This window comes from Taudactylus pleione, unplaced genomic scaffold, assembly GCF_031769625.1.
Source record: "Taudactylus pleione unplaced genomic scaffold, aTauple2 ptg000326l, whole genome shotgun sequence".
Taxonomy (NCBI): Eukaryota; Metazoa; Chordata; class Amphibia; order Anura; family Myobatrachidae; genus Taudactylus; species Taudactylus pleione.
Genome location: NW_028284727.1, coordinates 9,303,415 through 9,328,376, shown reverse-complemented (window position 1 = coordinate 9,328,376; position 24,962 = coordinate 9,303,415). Strand labels below are relative to the sequence as shown.

The 24,962-nt window shown below is 42.7% G+C and overlaps 1 protein-coding gene across 1 annotated transcript in view; it reads left to right on the top strand.

Moving 5' to 3' along the window:
* The first annotated feature begins 2,242 nt into the window (after positions 1-2,242).
* Positions 2,243-24,962, top strand: part of CLVS2 (clavesin 2) — a 100,343-nt gene continuing 77,623 nt past the window's right edge. Inside the window, exon 1 of the mRNA XM_088443071.1 lies at positions 2,243-2,631. Coding sequence (XP_088299197.1) covers positions 2,243-2,631 — 389 coding nt within the window. The remainder of the gene's footprint in view (positions 2,632-24,962) is intronic.

Here is a 24,962-nt window from a genome sequence, read left to right as displayed (position 1 = left end):
TCCTGCATATAAACTCATTTATAAGAGATGAGTGACATCATAGCTATTTTACATATAAATCAAGTATCATTGTGGAATAGGCAGATCTGTAGAGATACAAAAGTTTAACAACACAATTGCTGATTTCCACCTTTTCTTCACTACTCCATGGAGTGCTAACCTGTCATGTATTTGTACATTTATATTTTGAAGAATAAATAGGTTATATTTAAAGCTTGAAATACAACAATTATTTCTACTATGTGATCTGATTAAGGGAGGACTGGGAACACATAAGGACAATTTTCACCATTGGAACAGTTACAGTTTCAAACAAAGACACCGGTATACTATACAGTTGATGTCAATAACTTAGTAGTGTTGACTAGGGTTTGTATAGTCATACAGTACATTGGATGACCCCTAGTTGTACTACTATTCCAGACTGAATTGTGCTTGTCAATAAAACTGTGAGGTGAGTGGTTTGTTTCTGCTAGTCGGCAGTGCCCATTAAAATTTGTGAATGTGTGGCATAGACAGATGGATTTATTCACCTATTCTTTAAACTTGCTCTTGGACCATGATTAACTTTATGTTCCTGTTTTAATATGCTGGAGCTTTCATGTATACCTTAGTATAGGAGAAAATTATTATATGACAGTTCTTTTTATGTAAAATTATATATATATATATATATATATATATATATATGTATATGCTACAGTATGTACAGTAGTGATACATTCTGATATTATTTGTGAGTACATTTAATATTTTGTTGTAGTTGCTATATATAAATAAAAAAGCACTGAATTAAAAAAAATATAATTGTTTCTGTTTTGATTTTTTAAGGTAGCCAAGTATACAGATTTGTAGTATGCAACTATATCAATATGTAAAAACTGAATGTCCATGTATTAGATTTTTACAAATAAAATGTCAAAGAAAGTATTAGCTAAAAAGTATAAATGTATCAAAGAGCAGCAGGAATATCTTGCTGCTTGCTGTTAGTCTTCTGGTGGGCTTGGACCAGTCAAGGGAGGGGCTGTGCCTTGGTACCACAAAGGAGAGGACAGCAGGTGCAGAATTAAATAAGGATCAGTAACAAAGAATGTGAGTGGCATGTTGGGGGGAGATAAGAAGAGGAGGATGCTGCATACTGCTGAGCTGTATGAGGAAGCAGGCAGCTGGAGTCCCTGCTAGAGCTTTGAGCAGCAGAGGTACTAGCTGCATAGTATTGGTTCAGCCAAGGCTGACGTCACCCACCCTCCAGCAGCAGCAGGACCAGAAGTGATTGAATGCACAAAACAGACGGGCAGCCTCTCATCTCATTGCCATCCTAACCAGAGCAACTGCAAGGCAAGAACACAAGCTACACAGACAGACTGTACACTTTAGGGCTTTGTGATTTCTAGCTGGATTATTAAGAAACAGACATCAAATGATCGGATGGTGCATGGGAAGAATAAGGAAGGAGAGAAATTGCTAGACCATCCCTTTTACCTTATTGCATGGGAAGGTACTGTTATCATCATTACAGAATCAGCTGCAGTAGCCACATGTATGGGGGACTCTAGCCTTTTCTCAGATCTTTATTTTGTCCAGTGATTTTGTGTGTGTGCCTGCTGTGGGATAAGCATTTTGTCTGACAGGAAGAGCTACTGCAGGTTGCTGCATTATTCAGGATTTGTGAGTGAAGATGAGAAGTATGCAGCTATTTATTTTTATTGCAGCAATCCTATAACCACAGCACTAAACCTGGGACCGGATTTATGTGAGCATTAAATACCCATAACTGATAAAAAAATCACTGACTGTGGTTATCGGGGCTTATGACACATGATCTGTGAAATAACAGACTAAATAGCTTTATTTTGATGTATACCCAGAAACAAGTCTTTAAACAGGGAAATAATGGACTATTGGCTTTGTGTTATAAGTGAGCTGGAATAGAAGCTGTAAGATCATGGGCAAGATGCTTGGAATACTCAATGCTGCTGATTACTAGTACTGCCTCCTGCTGCCTGGGGGCGCTCTCTTTATCTCTTCACTTCTCATCCCTAATCCCGGAAGATACGGAAACAAGAGGATTTATATTTTGTTCTAAAATATAGTGTATCAGTGTTTTTACTCAAGTGAGGGAATCTTAAGTTTTCTTTGTATTTTAATTATTGGTACATACCAGTGTCTTACATTTTGCTGGGCACAATTTGCAATCAGGGCCTCTCAGGAATATAAGGAATTGTTTTCTTTACCAGTCAACATGACTCACTTACAGGCTGGCCTGTCTCCTGAGACACTAGAGAAAGCTCGTTTGGAGCTGAATGAGAACCCAGATACCTTGCACCAGGATATCCAGGAGGTAAGGGACATGGTTATCACGCGGCCAGATATTGGTTTCCTCAGGACAGACGATGCTTTCATTTTGAGGTTTTTGAGGGCGAGAAAATTTAACCACTTTGAGGCTTTCCGCTTGTTGGCCCAATACTTTGAGTACCGCCAACAAAACCTGGATATGTTCAAGAACTTTAAAGCCACTGATCCAAGTATAAAGCAAGGGCTCAAAGATGGATTCCCAGGAGTGCTCTCCAATCTTGACCACTTTGGCAGGAAGATTTTGGTGTTGTTTGCTGCCAACTGGGACCAGAGCAGGTAATGTGGGATTATGTTATGACAGATATGACTTTGATAAATTGCTATAGTTTTTATATCATCATATATACCACATTACATATGTACAAGTAGGGTGGTACAAAACTACATTTATTAGGCAATTCCTATTAATTGGATTGAATTAAACTTTTCTGGAGGTCATAATGCGATATATCTTCAATTTTTAGCTTTGCTGTTGACATACAATATCTATATATCTTGCAATAGTTACTTTTTCCCCACACAATTCATTTCATACTTGTACAGAATCGCCCAATTTCATTGTGTCTGATCGCGCCACAAACGTGCTCGCACATCACGCTATGCGCCATGATACTCTATGATGTGTCCCCGTTCGTAGGAGTGCATCTCCAATCAATCCTATGGAGAAGCAAATGCGCAACTCCGATCGCGGGAGTCCATCTCGCACCACCCTGGCGCGATTCGCTGCGCTACAGGCAAGGATGTAGCTGGGCATATATATATATAACTTTTTTGACTGAAGGTTCATTTTCAAGTGAATATGGGTCATTCTATAATTTGACTAGTTTAACCTCTTTCGTGTCAGAGAGATATGGTACATTTTTAGATGTGACTTTTTTCACTATATTGCCAACATATAACATTAGCAAACATGCTGAAATCCAAGTCATATTGGTAAAACCAGCATTGAGATGCACAGTGTATTGTCTTAATAGGGCCACATCTCTATCCTTGAAATTGATTAGAAGATCTCATTAAAATGCAGATCTTTGTTCTCAGAGTTACGTAACAACTAGCATATATTGATTTGTGCTCCAATTATATTAGGACCAATTTCTATGCAAATCTAGATGCTTCTGCAGTAGGATTCCATTTGTTATTGTGTATGTCCAAGCAGACAGTGGAGGTAAACAGTGGTGTGTTAGCCGTAACGTTATTTGCCCATGCAATGTCTGTTCTACAGTATTCTTCTGTGTGCACAAAAAACAAACACAGAATGCAGCTCCTGGGTATGTGGGAACATTGATTCTACAGCATTGATTATCCTCTCCAGAATTTTCTGGGGAAAACTCCCATTATGTAATCTACCACCTTTATCGCTATACACTGAGCAATATGATTTTATTTGCCAGTAGTTGTTGCTTATTATAAACCACAAATTATAATCTACAGTAGTGAGAGAGATTGAGTGACTGCAGTTTGTAGCCTTCAAGTTATATTGCTTTAATGAAAGTACAATGATAGCAAATGTTGGATTTTAAGACAGAAAAGAAAATACTGAACAGGGAATACTCATGAATATACAATAGCTTTCACCAAAGACTTTAAGGTAGACAGAATAGGGTAAATTAAGAAAGATGATAATATTAAGAAGGATGCAGCATTACAAAAGAAATTTGACAATGGTATAAAAATTATATATCAATGAATATCTTATCTAATTGTAATAAAATAACTATAGACCACATGTGTACATATATATGCATATATCGAGAGGCAGGGATGGATGATAGGTATTTATGTGAATATTTCATTCAAATCAGTGCCTGGCCCAGAAGAGCTTACAGTCTACATTATCTATCACATGCACCTATTATATGTTAAATGTTATCATAGGCCAGTTAACCTACCTAACAATATGTTTTTGCAATGTTGTAGAAAATTGGAGCACCCACTGTAAATCCACATGAACATTAATGCCAAACATTGGCTTTCAAAACTATTTAAACCTCTCAAAAGTCAACAGATTTATCTGTATTACAAATGACACTTAGATTGTACCAGACAGTTTTTTATTGTGAACCAGTGGGCTCGTAAAGTTAATTCATAATTCATTATTTGTTTGCAGATTTTTTTTAAATAAAAACTGAAAATTGGTGTTTGCATAAGTAAGTATTCAACCTCAGTGCTGTGGAAGCTCCAAGTTTACACGGATGAAAGATATCATCTTAACAATAGCCTTTTAATTAGCTTTTACTTGTGAATCATTAAAAAAGCCAGCTTTTATGAATGAAAGACCATCTAATTCAAATAACATTGGTCATATTGTGAATCTGAAAGTAAGCTGTGAAAATGAAGACCAAAGAGCATTAAAAAAAAATTAAATATAAAGTAGTAGAAATGTACACATGTCCAAGTGATTGGATATCCCAATGAGCACTGTTGATGAAATGGAACTGCATAATACCCTACAGGCTCTGCTAGACAATGCCTTCCCTCAAAACTCAGCATCAGATCGAGGACACTTGTGAGTGAAGCCAGAGAGGCCAATTATCACTTTGAAAGAGCTACAGAGTTCAGTGGCTGTTGAGTGGCTAGAGTGAAGGTACAGACATTTAATACCCTTTAACATACCTGCCACTTTTTTGAATAACTCACATTTTATAATTTTTTTACATGTACATCTCAATGAATGAAAATATGGTATTTATCTCTTGGAGGTATACTATATATTCAGTGGACCATGACACACTCATGAAATATTTATATTTATCTATTTTGTATGGCATATAAATATAAATGTACTGTAGCATTTCACTCAGAAATAGTTTTACTAGCCTTTAAAGCTTATCACGTTCTGATATACTGTACAGCAAGTGATGTGGGAAAAAGAGCCTGTAGACAACATGTACACAACTAATTGTACACACTCAACTAACAAAGCATTTTAATGGACTTTCAATTCAAGAAGAGGCATCTAGAGCATCTCATGCACAATCTTTGAGGAAAATGAACCTAAATGTAATCTTCCTGATTTTCTGGTAATAGAGGTGAATTATGTAACTTCAAAGATGGAGCTTGTTTATACTTTAAACTATTATGTTCTTGAGGTTTGGAGCAACAGCAAGTCAAAATAACTATTTCTATTCTGAAGCCTTTTGTATGATGATCCAGATAAAACAATCTCTATAGAATCTCATGAGACAGATGTGTGTGGACCCCCTTGTTTTGATTTTGGTTTAGTCAAAACTAGAGATGTTCACCGACCCGTGTTTTGGTTTTGGATCTGTATCTCCTCTGGTTTTGGATCTGGATTGGTTTTGACAAACCTGCCGTTTTGTGTTTTGTTTTTTATCTGTATTTCTTCTAAAAAGAACCATATAAACAGCTAAAATCACATAATTTGGGACTGTTTTTGTTCCTACAGTATTATTAACCTCAATAACATTTATTTCCAGTAATTTCCAATCATTTTTGACCACCTCACAATATCGATTTTTTTCATCTAGTTTAGGGCCAAAAGCTTGCATCCAGCTAGCTGGCTGACTAAGCTAAGCGACAGCAGTTGGTGGCACTAACATGTGGCAGTTCAGCTTCCACCACAGATACAGTGTGTTATACACTGTTGGTTGGACACAACAATAGTGCACTTACTGTGACAGCAGTGCGGGGTGCTGGCGGTGTCCTGAATGCAAGCGTGCCAGTGGTGTCCTCAATGCGGGAGTGCCGGCGGTGTTGGCAGAGTGGGGGTTCTGGCAGTGTCCTGAGTGCATAGTGCCGGCAGACCGGGGGGCCAGCGGTGTCCTCAGTGCAGGAGTGCTGACAGTGTCAACTGTGTGGGGATGTGCTCAGTGTGGCAGTAGCAGCAGTCTGGGGTTGCTGATGGCATCCTCAATACGTGGGGCAGTAGTGCGGGGGTGCTGGCAGTGTCCTTAGTGCAGGGTGCTGGTGGTGTCGCAAAGTGGGGGTGCCAGCGGTGTCCTCAGTGCATGTGTGCTGACAGTGTTGGCAGTGCAGGGGTGCCAGTGGTGTCCTCAGTGTAGGAGTGCTGGCAGTGTTTTCAGTGTGGGGTCGCTGATGGTATCCTCAGTACGTGGGGTAGCAGTGCAGGGGAGCTGGCAGTGTCCTCAGTGCAGGGTGTCTGCAAAGTGGGGGTGCCAGCGGTGTCCTCAGTGCATGTGTGCTGACAGTGTCGAAAGTGCAGGGGTGCCGGTGGTGTCCTCAGTGTGGGAGTGCCAGCAGTGACAGCAGTGTGGGGTTGCTTAAGGTGTCCTCAGTACTAGGGGAGTGCAGGGGTGCTGGAAGTGTCCTCAGTGCAGGGTGCCGGCGGTGTCGGCAGAGCGGGGGTGCCATCGGTGTTCTCAGTGTGGGGGTCTTAATGGTGTTGGCAATACATGGGTGCCGGTGGTGTCCTTAATGCAGGGTGCCAGCAGTGTCGGCAGCGGAGGATGCTGCCAGTGGGGGTCAGCAGCAGGGGGTGCCGGCTGTGTCAGGCAAGGGGGATAGGCGGCATCTTCCTACTTCCTGTGCCCATATTCAATGGGCTTAACACTGATTGGCTGAGAGCGGGATCGCAAGGTTTTGCCTCGAAGAGGGATCTGGGGCTGCGTCATGGATCACCCCGGATCCCTGAAACTCAGGTGGGTCCAGTTCTCCGCTTATCTCTAGTCAAAACCTCTCTCAATGGATTTGGTTTTGAAACTGGATTTCTGCATTAAATGAAAAAAAACAGCTAAAATCATGTAATTTGAGCCTGTTTTTGTTCCTACAGTATTATCCTCAATAACATTAATCTACAGTAATTTCCAGTCAATTTTGAACTCCTCACAGCTCACAAAGTTGTTTACATCCATATTGGCCGAAGGCTGCAGTGAGCTGACTGGCTAAACTAAGCGACAGAGCAGTGCCACAAACACATGGCAGTTTAAAAATAAATATAGCACATCTAGGAAACATAGTGGCACTGCAGTGGCAGACAGGAAGTCAGTTTAATAAACTATATGATGCTATAGAATGTTTTCATTATTCAAGAACTAGATCAGGGGCTTGAGGCCAGCACAGGTAAATGGAGGTCGAGTACTATTTAGTTGAAGCCAGGTAAAGCATTGATTGATTGATTGATTGATTGCTTGATTGATTCACTATTTGTGAATGCATTTGACACTAAAAACTTGCAATTTGCAGGCATTCTATTGAATGAGGATTGCTTTTAAGGAAATATCTCACAAGTAGGATTAATAAGGAAAATAATATTTTGTCTTATCTGTTTTTTTTATCGATTTCATGTATTAAAATGACTGCAAAATGTTATACTAAAGGAAAAATGATTAAAAAATGAAGCTTAATTGGATCACTTTAATTGACCACCTTAGGTAGATGTTAAAGTTCTATGACTGGCAACAGCTGCAGCACTAGTACTGGGTTGCTGCTCCTGCTAATCTATTGACTGCTCCATGATTATTTTATTTTTTTACACCAGGACAGGAGTAAATCTACTGTTGTTCAACTTATCTGCCACTGAACCAAGTAAATGGAGGTTTTATTTTAATAATTTTTTTACACTTGAGGATTATTTTGGGATGCAGATAATGAGGGGACCACCGCACAACGTCGCTTACAGGAAAACACACTATGCAATTTTTTTTGCAGTAATTTCTGTTTTTACACAAACACTGGTAATTGTTTTCATGTACTAGGAGGAATAGGTCTTTGTGAGAATTGTTTTGGGGCGCAGATGATAGAGGGACACCACCGCATACACTGCTGCTTACACAGGAAGGATAACACACTATGTAAATGTTTTACACCAATGTCTTTGTTTTTATACACAAACAGCACTGGCAATTGTTTGCACGCACTTGGAGGAACAGGTCTTTGTGAGAATTGTTTTGGGGTGCAGATAATAGAAATTCAATTGGAAATAAAAGACAACAGGAAATTTTTTTTTCCTTATACATAATTGGGAAAAAACAAAACAAAGAGATGCATTATATATATATATATATATATATATATATATATATAATATATATATATATATATATATATGCACACACAAATTAGTATTCTGCATTGATAGATTATCTAGTGAAAAAAAAGGTGCAGGTTCACTTTAACAAAGAATCGACAACACCAAACACAGACAGTAGCTTGTTTCCCTTCTCTTTCCTGTTTCAAATGCCGCCCGATCATGAGGGAGGGACTTTTATATGTAATCTAAAACACGCAAGATCCGACTCCAGGAAGATGATGTTTTTCTTAATTTTGGGATCCGAACTTGGTGGCAAGACCCGAGACAGGGCTCGGATTCATTTGTAACCCTTAAGTTCGGGTGAGTTCCGGATTTCAGGGAAACCGAACCACCTCTCTCTAGTCAGAATACAGTAGAGAAATAGTCATCACTTGCTGGGCATCAGATTGTGAATGGAATGATCCAGCCCTCTGTAGCCAAGTTAGATTGTGTCTTTCATAACAAGTCATATATACTATTGTCAAGTATACTTTATTAGAGTCTATAATGTATGTGTCTATAAAGATTGAGAGATGGTTTAAGAGAGAAGAAAAGCATTTTGTCCCACAGTCAACTTGTAATTCTGCACAGATTAAAGCTAGGTACACATCTTACGATGGTGTGATCCAGTGATGGTGCTGTGTCGCACATGCCATAATTGCTGCACGATCCGGTGTACAGCGGCATGTAACAGCACCGTATCATTCATTACATTGGCCCATCTGCTGTTCTGATGCGATGAACAATGTTCAAGAACAATGGATTGGGCACTCTACACTCTACGATGTATACGATATATTCTTCTGATCCCCGTTGGAAGAATATATTGTATGATACATCGTATAGTGTGTAACCAGCATAAGAATGAAGTTTCAGAACACATTCAAATAGCGTATCTAAGTTTACCTTGACATACCTCTAAGGGGAGGACGAGTCCATTTAATGAACTACTGTACTGCAATGGGTCTTTATTGGGATGGAAACTGCATTTTGTGCAGTTGTGTCACAAAAAGTGAGGCAACTTCTATTTTTAGATGGTAATAAGGAACAGGGGCATCTTAAGAGAGGAGGGGGCCCGTGTGCATGCCCTGTCAAGGGCCCCTCCTCTCACTCTGGCGGCCGGCAGTCAACTAATGCGGCTGGCCGGCCACAGCATCATCAGTAGACTCTGGGCACTAGAGTGTGCCCAGAGTCTACTGCGCATGTGCATATCGCCAGGGAAATGGCGCGCCCGCCATTTTACCAGCGATTTTCCTCCCAGCGCATGCACAAACCACCGGAAAAATATCCGCAGTGGCCATTTTCCAGCGTTTTGAGCAGCGCTGAGAAACCCAACGTGGGACCTCTGGAGAGGTAAGATTTAAATAATAAGGGTTCAGGGTATGCACCGCACACCCTGCACCCATTTATATATACATCCCTGAAAAAGAAACCAATCTTGGTGCATATTTACTTTACAGTAAAAAATCAGTCCAACTACCTGCCTGATTTCTTTTGTTCTATTTCTACTGAAATTCTAGCTTTTGTAAACAGTGGAGTGGCCGAGAATATCTTTGATGTGTCTGTAACTCAGAAGATGGACTTCCCATAAAGTCGTCAGGCATTCTGATATCTTCTCATGCTTTTGATAGCCATCTGCTTTCTGTAAAGAATATGCATGAAAGCAGCACTAATTTCAGCCTTTCCAGTAACTCATCTATTTATCTTCTAATTCTGAACCATGTGGAGTAAAGATTGCCTGGATACATGCCTGACACAGCCTGTAAAGTTGTCCATTACCTTGATCAGCAAAGTTCTAGAGCAATATAGTGAATAAATGGATTTATTCTGATAATAAGCTGTTGGCAGCTTGCCACCACATCAACCATATGATTATGCCTGTGCTTTTAGATCAAAAATACATTTACCCTTATGAAGAAAATGCAGTATAAACACATCAAAAGTTCTATATATCACAATCTGCAGCTAAGATGCATGTGGGTTGTGATAGTATCACCCAAATTCGCATTGTGATATTTGAATACATCACAAGGATGTATCATATATTGCATGTAGGGACAGAACTTGTGAGAAAACTCTGTCCCTGCAAATCCTCTCAGTACCCTGACAGTGTGACCGTATGTATTTCGCTGGCTAACCCCACCTAGTGAAATCCAGTATATAAATCTGGAAATTATACTCCCACACCAATGTACAGGATGTGCTACTCCTAAACTTACGCAACCATGGGTGAGTTTAGCCGGACAGTCACAGCTGCAAAGACAATTAATATTCCATCCAGCTCCTGTGTAGTAGGGGATGCTGTTACAAGTTATTTGGCCACCTGTTATTTGATTTCCACACTGGTCCGGAGTGATACTTGTGGGCTGGGCCGGATTGGGAACTGAAAGTGGCCCCGGAAAACTTTGTGGAAGTGGCCTCACATAGGTGGCACCAAATCAACTGTAGGCCGAGCCAACACCTAAGTGTCCCTATCCACAAATCTTAAAAAGAGAGTGGCAGAGCATATACTACTCGGACCTTCTCCAGATGTAACTCAAATCACCCCACCTGCTTACAAATAACACACTTACTCCTCTGACCATCCCACCACAACATACTACTCTGACCACCCCACATGCCACTCTGACCAGCCCACGTGCCTGCACATGCTAAAATACAAGCCATTCTGGCCTCAAATACACGGGCCCCCAATGCGTCTAGAGCAGGGGTTCCCAACCACGGTCCTCAAGGCACACTAACAGTCCAGGTTTTAAGGATAGCCATAGTTGAGCACAGGTGTCTTAATTAGTACCTTAGTTATTTTGATTTGACCATCTGTGCTTAAGCATGGATATCACTAAAACCAGGACTGTTAGTGTGCCTTGAGGACCAAGGTTGGGAATCACTGGTCTAGAGATGCACCTCTATCAGCAGTGCTGCATTTCTTAATGCTTTTGGATGTTGACAGTCAAAATATCGACAATGCAATATTATCCTAACACTAACCTTCACCTAAAATGCACCCTAACGCTCACCCTATTTGCACCGTAAACCTAAATGAAGCCTAACCCTAACTGCAGTCAACCCTAACAGCACCATAACCTTAACATCAGCCTAATACTAACACTACCCTAACTGCAACCTAACCCTAACCAATCCTCATTACATACTTACCCTTACTGTAGCCTAACCCTAACTACAGCCTAACCCTAACCCAATCCTCATTACAGATTTACTCTTACTGTAGTCTAATCCTAACCCTACCATAACTACAGCCTAACACTAACTACAGCTAATCCTAACCCTACCCTAACTGCAACCTAACCACAGCCTAATCCTAACCCTATCCTAACTACAGGCTTACCTTAACTGCAGGCTAACCCTAACCGCAGCCTAATCCTAACCTAACTACAGTCTAATCCTAACTGCAGCCTAACCCTAACCGCAGGCTAATTCTAACCCCAATTTAACTATAGGATAACCCTAACTGCAGACTAATCCTAACCCTACCATGACTACAGTCTTACCATAATGGCAGCTTAACCCTAACCTCAGCCTAATCCTTACCCTAAATGCATGTGTTGACATTCTGGCTGTCAACATTCACAATGATGACAATATGTCAATATTGACATTGTGAATGTTGACATTATGAACATGTTGACATCCTGTATGTCAACTTTATGATGTTAACATCCTAAATGTCAACATGATGTCTACATAACCTCCCAGTACTGTTCATTTCTAATACAAAGGGCTTCATTTATCAACAAGTGACATTCTTGTTACTAATCTTAAATGGTGCTCCAACCAATCAGCTCTTGTAATTTTTCCAAAACATGAGTAAGGAGCTGATTGGTTGGAGCACCATTAAAGATTAGTAATGAGTGATAACAAGAATATCACTCGTTTATAAATATGGCCCATAGTTATTACACATAATTAATAAGTTATACGTGTAACATGTACAGTAAATGACTTACCTTCAAGGTGAAGGAACAGGCGTCACTGGTACTGTAGCTCCCACCCATGATGAGGCTGTGTTTGTGCCTGTAAGGTCAGAATGACTCTTGGCTCTGCTATGAGGGAAGAGAGCGCAGAAGAGCGGGTCTGTGTGGGGAAGGGGGATCAGGGGTGTTGTGGGTGGAGGAGGGAGTTGGGAGTTTAGTGCTCTGAGGGGAGAGAGAGGAGAAGGTAACCTGTGTGGGGGAGGGGGTCAGTGTGTCACAGATGGGGAGGGAGTTTGGAGCTGTGAAGGGAGAGAGAGCAGGAGAGGGTAACCTGTGTGGGGAGGGGCGGGAGTGGGTGCCACAGATGGGAGGAGTTTGAAGCTGTGAGAGGAAACAGAGCAGAAAAGAGGAACCTGTGTGCGGGAAGGAGAGGGGTGCCAAGGATGGGGGAGGGGTTGGATATTTGATGGGAGATAGAGCAGAGCTGTCAGGGGAGAGAGCACAAGAGAGGAACCTGTGTGGGGTATGGTGGGGAGGAGGGTGCCTTAGATGGGGGTGTCTGGATTTGTAAAGGGACAGAGCTGAAGAGGGGAACCTGTTAGGGGGAGGGAGGGTGGGGTTGGATCTGTGAGGGGAGAGAGAGAAGAGCTGTGAGGGGAGAGAGAGCTGAAGTGGAGGACCTGTATGTGGGAAGGGGGTCGCTTGGTGCTGTGAATGGGGGAGAGTTGGATCTGTGAGGGGAGAGAAAGCAGAGCTGTGAGGGGAGAGAGAGCTGAAGAGAAGAACCTGTGGGGGGGTCAGTTAGGTGCCGCAGATGGGGGAAGTGTTAGATTTGTGAGTGGAGAGGGACCTGAAGAGGAGAACCTGTGATGGGGAGGTGGAGGGGTTGGGGGTGCCATGGATGGGGGAGGGGATGGATCAGTGAGGGGAGAGAGAGCCAAAGAGGAGAAACTGTGTAAGGGAAGGGGGGGTCAGGGGGGGTACCGCAAATGGTGGATGGTTTGGATCTGTGATGGGAGAAAGAGCTGAAGAGAAGAACGTGTGTGGGGGAAGTGCGAGATTGGGGGGTGACGGATGGGGAAGGGGTTGGATCTGAGAGAGAGCTGAAGAGGAGAACCTGTGTGGGGGAAGGGATGGGGGAAGGGGTGTACCGCGAAGGGGGAGGGGTTGGATCTGTGAGAGATAGAAAGCTGAAGAGGAGAACCTGTGTGTGGAAAGGGGGGGGTCAGGAGGTGTCACGGATTGGGTCTTGAGGGAGAGAGAGCAAAGCTACAGGCCTCTGATAAGCACCGGTGGGCTGCCAGTGCCTGTCAGAAATAATGTGTGACACACTATTGGGGGCGGAGCAACATGAAGGCATTCGGCCCCACATTCGATCAGCCTCCCGGGAAACGTCCTGGTGACTTTAACGGCCAATCCATCCCTGCTAGTGGGCATGTGGTGGTAAGCAGCAGATATAACATACTTTTTTCTTTTTTTAGGAAACAACCAGTTAGACCTTCTCCAATGACAGTCAATTGATATATGGAATATGTTATGGAAATAATATTTTATTTGTAATTGCGTACACCATCAACTTAATTATCTGGTCGATTGGGAAAAGTATTAACAAGATGGAAGATCTTGGATAAATCTCAGTTTAAGGAGATCAAATGAGGTAGTGTTAGGAATAGCAGGTAACTGCATTGTTTTGGTGACTGTTCAAACTCTGTGTAGTTAATTTTCATGACCAAACACTTGTAGTTGCATATTTTATATGTAATCTTATCATCTGGGGGCTGGTTCCATATTGGACCTTCATTGGTATCAGCTGTTTTAAATAGAACCCATAAGCAGCAGTTACTTGCCAGTTATAGCATTTATACACTAGCATTCATGTGCTCTTATATCTACTTCTCAGCTTGTCTTTATGACCCCAGTTTGTGACCGTGACACTACTGATCTTATGCTTTGTACCCTGACTCTGCACCTTCTCTGCCTGGACTGATCTTCTACTTGTGACCTCAATCCCATATGCTACATCACCTATACAAGATTCATTAATTGCTTTCCACTGGACTAATTGCTTTCTTCCTTGGCTGTCAATCTACTTTTCCATTTGCTTGATAATCTCACTACCAACTTCTACATGTCGCATTGCCAGCATCTATTGTGCTGCTCTCTATTGCTGTAGTGTGTTGCTGGTTGCTGTTGTGTATTACATCCTGCATGCACCTAAGTCCATTGGATAACTTATGCTATTGCCTGGCATTTCTACATTCAACTACTGAATAGTGTAGGCTTGGAGTGGTACCTTCACATTAGTCCCTTAAACTTTCTAACCTCCAATCTCCTGTAAATCTGCACCTATCAATGCTTTGAGTTCAAGTCCAGGGGGGAACCCAATACTGGCGTACTCATAACTTTCTATGGGTACAGGGATTTGAAAGCAAGTTAGGCTCTCATAATTTACGTTTTCTGTAGCAATTTAGATGACAGAACACATAGCTTAGGACCATAGCAGCGGATACCAGCTAAACATTTTAATAAAGTACCAGTATTTACATTTACCTGTTCTTAAATCATCTATTAATATCACAATGTGCCCTGTCATAATAACGGTACCCTGTCGGATTATGTTCTTTAGTTGAAAATATTGTTTAGCAACATTGCATCCAATTTTACACAGTAGTGTATTAATATGACTCTAGTTTATCCTGGTGGAGGAATGTACTTATGTGGCCGGTGGCCGCAAGGCCACTGGACACAATCCCGACTGCAGAATGCCGGCAAAGGATTTATGGTAGGCGTCGAAATACCGACGCCTATCATAATCCTGATGGGGGGGGTTAGGTTTATGGCAGATAGTGGGGTTAGCATTGTGGGGGGATGGTTAGGGTTAGGCACCCCCAAGGAAAGGTTAGGTATAGGGAGCAGTAAAGGGGGGTAGGGTTAGGCATCCCGGGGGGGAGGTTAGGGTTAGACGCTACCCCAGGAGTTTAGGGTTAGGGACCCCTAAGGGAGGGTAAGGGTTAGGTGGGGGAGAGGGGAGAGTTAGATAACTTACCAGCTGCTGTTGGTATTTCTTGCTGTCGGGCTCACGCTGTCGGGATTTGAACCGACTAAACAGCCGCCAGCATTTCAATCCATTCCCCTGGTGGGTATTATTACAGTTCATTTAGAGAATAAACTTCAAAAAATATATTTTCAACACTGCATGAGTCCTTAGAACTGGATTGACTGTACTTTCAAGCTTAGATTTATTTTACTAGTGAGCCCTGTATAGCTCAGTCTGACCCTGGCATCATATATCTATAACTTTTTAGCATTTCATAAAACATATGTTAGATTTCTCCAATGGCAGAAAAATATGTTATCCATAGTAAACAAACTTTTTAGGCCTAACGTACATAGGTAATGTTAAATGTCATGAGATTAATCACTTGGAAAACTCTGGGCTACTTTATGGTAATAGCACAATTAATTATGGAAAAAAGAAAACAGCACTGCATGCATACACCAAAAATATATAAAGAGATAACTAAAAACTATATAGTGATAAAGGATAATATTGCTGCAGGAATGCTAAAATCAATGCATCTAATAATAAAAATACATGCAGAGATAAAACAATGAGAAAAAATAAGACAACCAAAGTATAACAGCATGTAGCTCAACACATATAAACACAGATGCAGCAGCTTTCTAAATAGACAGTATGGACAAAATATTGATTGCAATAATATAAAATTCAATACAATAAACAAAGGGCCGTATTCAATTAGCCGCGATAAGTCCGTTTCAGTGGAAAAGTATCGCAAGTGACGTAAATTCGCCATGCGATAAGTTTCCTCCGTTTTCAATTCCAAATTCTTTTCGCTGGTGTGGAAACTCAATGCAATGGTACCTGCGAAAAAGATTCGCCTATGAATAGGTGTCAAAAATTTGTAGAATTTGGGTTTTGGGGTGCAAAGCTGTGGGAACCACCCTGCACCCTTGGGACAGTCCCCCTGAAAGGTAATCTGTGTTAAAATAAAAAATAAAAAAGTATTTAGATCTCTCCCAAAAAGTACTTTTGTTTTGGGGGCGAAAAAGTTCAAAGTTGGGGGACAAACTTAAAAACTAGCAAAATAGACTCCAGGAGGTCCCCAAGGTGTATTTAAGTTTGCAGGTGCTTGAGGCAGGTGGATTTTTTGCAAATTTTAAAAGTTCACTTTCGCAACTTAAAAATATGCTAGCATCCATTTTCATGTACCCCAATTTTGCTGGGACTACTTAGTTTGAACAAAAAAAAAATGTAAATGCTATTCTTCACCACTTCTGCAAAGACGCAAATTAGAAGCTATTGACAATATATGAGTACCCCATATTCCTTCAGCGGGGCTGAGCGGGGGTATCTACAGTGATCCCCAATGTCATACCATCTTTTGGGGGGTGTCAGGCTCATTTCCCCAAATCTGACAGTACTTTTTGCATATTACAGTTTTGTCGGCTCCCGTGTTCGCCGATTTCTAATTGAATACGGCAGAAAGCGGGCATGCGCGCGATACTTTTCCACATTGAAAACCACCGAAGTGGTAGAAAAGTACACCATGCGAAAAGTACAGGACTTTTCGTGGCTAATTCAATATGCCCCAAAGTGTCTGAACCCTTGGTAGCAGCAATTGTGAGATTTTCCAAAGAAATTCAAATAGCTATAATGTATCACATATAAAATAATGATAGTACCTTTTTATCTCTGGTGGTCTGTGTAAACTGGGTAAACACTGGAGCCCACTGGCATAGGACAAGGAAGGATTTGGTGATATAAGCCATATTGGAGCAGCTGTGTCTGGCTCCAATGCCCATGAATTTCCGTGAGAATGGTGCCTAGTAACGGCTAGTGTTCAAGCAGCATGGTTCACTCAGTAGGGCTTGTCTAATGGAACTAAAGGCTGGATGCAGATCCGCTGTCTTTGTCATGCTGCCCTGGTATATCAGAGGAGCTAGAGATAGTCAGCAGCCAGAGAAAGCCACACACTATATGCCGACTGCTGCTGATAGTGTACAAGTAGCAGATATTTTCTACGGACCCTCCATGGTTCATCCAGGGGATCCTTCATATCTGTGGATACCATCTAAAAATTGGTGCTTTCGGTGGATATCTACAACTATTATTTGATAAATTGGTCTATTTATTAAAATAGGAAGAAAAGCCCCAAAAAGTAACATTCCTTATTGCTGCATCACAATGATTTATAATGCCTTTTTGGGATTATTTTATAATTTTTCAAATGCTGAGAGCCACTCCCAATAAAAATTAAAAGTACAGTGACCACTTGCGCTTACATTATCACTTTACTTCCAGGTTCGGACCAGGATGAGCTTCAGTAATGCAAATACACATAACAGAAAGGGATCTGTCAGATTCCTCTACAAAAATATTTTTGCTAAATATGGCATTATTATTATTATTATTATTATTATTATTATTATTATTATTAGTATTATTATAGTAATAACCTTTATGGTTATGGAGCATATGGTTTGGGACCATATGGTCAATTGTCATTTGCTCCCATACATTACCAGGTTTTCATGCCAGCCAGCCAGATTGGACAGATGTCTGACAGATAATTGTATAGTGTATGCCCAGCACTACGGAGTACATAAATAAACAGTATGAACAAAACAAAACAGGATCTTACCTTGCTGTTACCGTCCCATCAAACACAGGATCTAGCTCCTCCCTTCCCACACAGGGAGGCCGGACAGGCGCAGCGTGCGTGATGTCATGATGCCGCGCCGCTGAATCAGTCCGAGGAGCCACCGTGTGTGACCCTCCAGAGAAGACCGAAGAAGAGTACAGTTAAGTGCAGCAGGTAAATGTTGGTCAGGTGGTGGGGAGATACAGATGAAGGGGGTGGCAGACACAGGGGCTGGGGCAGATGTGACAAGGACTGGGGAAGAGGGGAGATGTGACAAAAGCTGGGAGAGATGTGACAAGGGATGGGGAGAAGGGGAGATGTGACAAGAGCTGGGAGAGAAGGGGAGATGTGACAAGTGCTGGGGGAGAGGGGGAGATGTAACAAGAGCTGGGGAAGAGGGGGAGATGTGACAAGGGATGGGGAAAGGGGGAGATGTGACAAGGGCTTGGGGAGTGGGGGAGATGTGACAAGGGCTGGGGGAGAGGGGGAGATGTGACAAGGGCTGGGGGAGAGGGGGAGATGTGACAATTACTTATGGAGTGGGGGAGATGTGACAAGGGGGCAGAGGGAGAGATGTGACAAGGGCTGGGGGAGAGGAGGAGAGATGTGACAAGGGCTAGGGAAACCGGGAGATGTGACACAGGGCCCGGGGAAGAGGGGTGTGTGACACAGGGTCTGGAAAAGAGGGATGTGAGACAGTCACAGGGGCTGGGGTGTGTGTGTGACGGGCTTGGATAAGTACTAGGAGAGGGTATAGGGTGCCCCAAAAACATGAGTGTACCAGGCCCCAAGATTTCTGTTGCCAGCCCTGCCAGAGTGAGAAAAGATTTGAGCCTGGAGATATTTCTCAGATGGAAATGGCAGGTCTGCGAAAGGTACTGAATGTGAGGTTTGAAGGAGAGGGAGGAGTCAAGGATAATTCCAAGACAGCACACCTGTGGGCTAGAGGAGATGGTGCTGTCAATAAATAATGAAATAGATAATGAAATTGAGGGAGTTATTTGGGAGTGAGTTGGATTATCAGCTCAGTCTTAAACATGTTAAGTTTAAGAAAGCTCTGGGACATCCAGGAGGAAATAGCATAGAGACAGCAGGAGATGTGAGTAAGGAGAGATGGGGTCAAGGTTATGGGAGGAGAGGTAGATCTGAGTGTCATCAGCATAGAGATGGTATTAAAGGTCAAAGGAGCTGATGAGCTCACCTAAAGAGGATGTATAAAGGAAGATTAGAAGAGGTGCAAGAACAGAACCTTGGAGAAATGGATTTATTGGACGAGATAGAGAAAGAATGGTCAGAGAGGTTAGAGGACAACCAGGAGAGGGCAGTATTGCACAGATCAAGGTAGTGAAGGACTTGCAGGAGGAGAAGATGATTACAGTGTCAAAAGCAGCAAAGAGGTCAAGGAGAATGAGCAGAAAGTAGAGGCCCTTGGATTTGGCAGTAAGAAGGTCATTGCTGAATTTACTAAGGGCAGTTTCTGTGGAAATCCATATTGAAATGTGTGAAGTGGGCAGTGTGAATAATAAAAGTTGATGAGGCGGTTGTAGACAATCAGCTGGAGGAGTTTGGAGGCAAATGGGAGGGGAGAGATTGGGTGGTAGTTAGAGAGTATGTTAGGATCAAGGATACATTTTTTTAAGGATGGGGTAGACAAAGGCAAGCTTGAGTGCAGATGGGGCAGTGTCTGATGAGAGGGAATGATTGAAGTGATGTGCAAGATAGGAACAGGTAATGGTGGAGAGCGAGTGGTGGAGATGGGAGGGAATAGGATCAAGGGGGAGGTGGAAGAGGACAAGGACTGGCTATGTTCATAACTTCAGGGCTAATCTTTTCAGAGCATGCTAAATTGTGCTTTTATGAAGTCTCCATACAAAGTTATGGAGACTGCATTTGCGATTGTTAGAGCAAGTCTGCAGCTGTTAACTTATATTAAAGTAGAAACCAATGCTCTGGAAGTGCCTCATCAAATAACAATATCTATTCACGTATCAATCATGAATAATAATAAAAAAGCTATATAGCCATAACAATCCTACAGTTCTCTATAGAATCCATTAACAGCACTCATATGTCCCAATATGCCGAGTGACATAAGTAAACGTCCGTTAGTGAAGTACAAAAGGAATACATATTTCCAATGAATGACTTCTTACTGATTATATATGATCTAGTCAGTATGGACCAAAATGAATGTGACAGTACTGTATAGCTCACAAACTCATTGCAGCTGATGACAGTCTCCCATAGGTTTATGAGTCCCAAATATAGTATCCTGTCTTTTTTTAAGTACATAACTTAGTGACTGTTGGATCCAGGAGTTGGTTACAGGAGCGGTCAGATTTAATAGGTAAGCCACTGTTGGCAAGAGGTTTTTAGAAACTATCGTGGATTGTTCAGGAGGAGTGTAAATGCTGGAACAGAATTCAGTGAGCAAATAAGTAAAGAGATTCCACGCTGTAGCTGCTGGCGCGTTTCTGTAGCTACTGATCCTTTTATCAAAGTATAAGCAGGCATTGCTGTACAAGGCCACAAGTCACAGCTTTGAGCAGCAGGGAGAGAAACCTAAATGACACGATTCACAGTGGATTTCATCATTTAGCCTCAGACCACCCCTTCTCTGGGGAAAGGCGCAGATGCACAAGTTATCCTACTCTTTCTGTATTAGGCATGTAAATCCTTGTGCTCCCTGTTCTATGCAGAACCACACTACACAAAATAATGAATTCAACATCAACACAGCTCTTTTTATCATAGATTATACATTCTGTGAAATGCAAATTTAGACAAGCAGTGTGAATCAGCATTCCACAGAATAGTGAAGCTAAATATTTCATTGCCAGAATTTCACAGCTTTTTGAAAAGCCTTAGGAAAACTCAGTTTGTACACAATTTTTCCCAAAATGATCCACATAGGAAGAAGTTAGCTAATGGATGGATTAAGGGGCCAATTCAGACCCGGACGCTATGCCGCGTTCACTCGCTATGGGCGATTGTCGTCCGTCTGCACATTAGGCAAAATACGCATGCGTGAACCAGTCTGTGAGATGGGGAAGTGCTCGCTCGAAGCCCACAAACGTGCCGCTCCTTTGAGTGACAGATAATGTTGTTTGTGGGTGGTAACGGGATGGTCCGGGAAAACGGGGGAGTGGATGTGCGAATGCAGGCGTGTCTGAGCATCAAAATGGTGTTCTTTGGGCATGCATAATTAGCATGTCAGCGTGATTGTACACATCACCTGGTTGTATTTCAGCCTGCAGTGATCGCAGTGCTTGCGGCGGGGTAGGGTCTACCTTAAAGGCTGCAAGCAGCTCCGATGGCTCTCGATTTACTGAATAATCATACACTTCCTGGAGATGACGTGTGCTAAGAAAGAAAAGTGGGTAACATTACACCTGCGAGCGTTCACTCTAACGTCGCTCCCTAAGACATAGAGGGCGATCTTTAGCATGACTGTGCGATTGCGGCATTTGCATATCCACCCCCTGACGGCTGTGAGAGAGTGCAGCTTAGCGTCTGGGTCTGAATCGGCCCCTAGGGCATGTCAGCCAAACAGTTTCTCTTGTCTGAACTGAATAAACACAAATATTTTAACAATCAAATTATTGGTGCTATAAATCTATGGGCGAAATTGGCCAAATTGCGCCAAATCCTGCATCTCCCGGACTATTACATATGGGCCAATATTTTTTTTTCACTTGTGTGCACTAAAAATGTATGTAAATAAAAGACTGGAAATTGAATACTTAAATACATTATTATTATTATTATTATTATTATTATTATTATTATTATTATTATTATTATTAGTAACACAGCCTTTATCTCCTGAATCACAGACTTTTGGAAAAGTTTATTTTAAAGAAATCTCCACTTTCAGGGAACTGTAATTGGTACTTGAGCTCTTGTAATAATGACAACTATTGTATACCATCAGTGAATCAGTGGTTGTGGTAACTAACTACTGTATAATATTGATGATACATCATTATATACCACTACCATTATGTACCACTAGTGAGATACAGTATGCACATGTGTGGGTAATGCACATGTGCACAGTGTTTTGACCAATAGGAATCCAGCAAAGCCATTCTGGGTTTGCCAGTCTCCATTTGTGGGTATAGTTAACACTATAGTTGTGCCTACGATCCTGCAAATTCCCCATTAAATCTCCCCATTTTGACTAGGAAGTGGGCAGGATGTGGAAATCTGCCTATACTTCTGGGGGGTGGGGGGGGGGATACCCAAAAAACTGGGAGCTTCCCATGACTTCCGGGAGTGTAGGCAAGTATGGATGGGTGGCATGGCTTACATGTTTCTATCTGCAGCACCATGATTCTTAGTCCACCTCAATTTATCCATCCCCAGATCCTGCCTTATCAATGTATCATAAACAGATCCATCAATGCTTTGCATTTTTATATTCCTTTTATGTTTTTCACAATTGTCTGATCTTATAAGTAGAATTCTTCATGCTCTATGCAAAACTATTTCTAGAGTAGCTTTGTGTTGTGTCTGCAGAACAGTGCAACAAGTCTTGGGGAGCAGCAGAAGAACTTGGCACCAGCCCAGGACATATATGTACAAATTGGTCTACTTATACACTGGAGGCACTGAAAAAATATGTATCAAACCTACTTATCTTACATAAATAACATATGTTCAGGAAAAGGTTAAACATCCCATAATAAATATACATACTGTACGTAGCATAACCAGTAGGAGACATAACTGATCTGTATAAGAAACCATTCTCCCACATCATGTTAAGATTTAATATGCCTGGCTCTTATTGCTGGAGCAGCTTTTTGGTATGTTTAGTCTGGTGTGTTGTTTGAGATCTCAGGTCCACATACATGTTGGATAAGCTGCTGCCACTGATCATGCACACAGTGGCGGTTCTATGGGCGTGCAAGCAGGGCAGTTGCCCAGGGTGCTTCAGACTGGGGGCATGGTCACAGCCACCCCACAGATGCCATCTACTCTGATGCTGCCCACACGCTCATGCCTGCCGCCATACTTACAGACTGTGTTGCAGCAGAACAGCAGGTCTCAGGAAGCAGCTCCACTCTCCCACAAGCCCCGTGCACCTCAACCTGAACTTCCTCTTCCTGTTGGCTGCAGCCTGCACAGGAGAGAATTGCTGGAGAGGCTGGAGTCTGGATTGTGTGCACTGAGCGGCGGCAGCAGCTACAACCCTGATTGCTAGACTCTTCACCCCATTTTGAAGCAAATGATAAAAAAAAGAGATATATACATTCATATGGGATTCATAAGGCACAATGATCCCTACGGCTACATGAATTTTCTGAAAAATATCAGTGTGTTTTCTTTTCGCCAACAAGTTGATCTTACTAACTGCTTTGGGGCTCAATTACATTTGGATGTAAATCTATTTTATGACATGCCTCCCAGATGTAGCAGTACACAGTGGCGTAACTACCATAGATGCAGGGGGTGCGGCTTCTATGGGGCCTCAGTCCATGCGCCCCCCCTCCGCACTCTCCTCTCCTCCACTTATCTGCTCAATGGTCATGGCCACTCCCTCTGTGGTTGCATCCTCTCGGTCATCTCCGCCTCTGGGTCTCCTCATTAACTGATACTGGGAGGAGGCTTGGTGAGGGAGAGGTGGGAGAGGAGGTGTGCCTGCCCTGCGCAGTGCACCACAGAGCAAGTAAGTCGAGGAGATGGGAGTGAGGAGAGTGCGGGGGAGGGAGTGCAGAAGAGGGACCTAGGGGGGCCCATGAAAATTTTGCTATGGAGCCCCCCTAGGTTTACTTACGCCCCTGGCAGTACACGTCCACTTTACTGCCACACTCATAGGTGGTGCTTCCCAATCTCCCTGAAATGCTTTTTCAAAAGTATGCAATGATGCTCTGCCTTCCGCTGTCACCCTCTGCCTTCCTCAGTCACCCACTGCTTCTCCCTGCTGCCTCTACCGACACCTATTGCCTCCCCCTGCTACCTTTTCCCTATCACCCTTTGCCTTTTGTTGTCACCCACTGCCTTACACTGTCATCCACTGCCTCTACCTGTCTCTCTCTGCCTTCCACTGTCACCCTCTACCTTCATCTGTCACCCACTGCCTCTCCCTGACACCCTCTGTATCTTCCTGTTACCCACAGACTAACCAGTCACCCACTGGCTGCCTCTCCCCTGTTGCCATTGCCTCATCCTGCCACCCTCTACCACTCCATAGGGCATGCCCCTTAGATTGATGATTGGGTGCACTCTCTTTAAGTTTTTTTGGGGGGGAGGGGGTTGATAAAGGAAACTTTCGCTCTGAGCGCCACAAGGTCTAGAATTGGCCCTGCATGCACAGCAGCTCTGTTTCATCCTTATACTGCATGTTACGGCCATAGCACTAATAAAATCATATTATATTCTAATGCTCTTCTGGACCAGGAGATTGGGGGGTTCTAGTAAATGGAACCATCCCCCATGTTTGCCAATTGCATTCAGGTGTAAATGGACATTTCTGAAAGTGTAAATTTTCTGTAACATAACATAAAATAACTGGCATTGTTTAGAATGTTCAGCCATAAGGCAAATGGGTCTATGGGGATGTAGTCTGGAAGCCGACGGCCTAAATGCCGACTGACGGCTTCAGACTACTTAATCCCGGCGAGGGTTGAAAGACAGTCATCTAAATTTAGATGGCTGTCATTTTACTGACACCGGGAGACCGGCGCCCGGCATCCCGATAGCAGTGGTTATGCAGGGTTAGGCACCCCCCCCGGGAGGTTAGGGTTAGGATAGGAGGAGGGAGGGTTAGGGTTAGGCACCCCCGGGGGGAGGTCAGCGTTAGGCACCCCCCCCGGGGGACTTAGGGTTAGGCAGTGTGGAAGGGGGGTTTATGTTTATGCACTTAGAGGGGGGTTATGGTTAGGCACAGGGGGGGAGGTTAGGGTTAGGCACCCTAAAGGAGGGTTAGGGTTAGGGGGTAGAATTAGATTAGTTTATACTTACCTTTGGACGATCAGGATTTCCTCCTTTGTCGGGCCCATATTCATATTTATG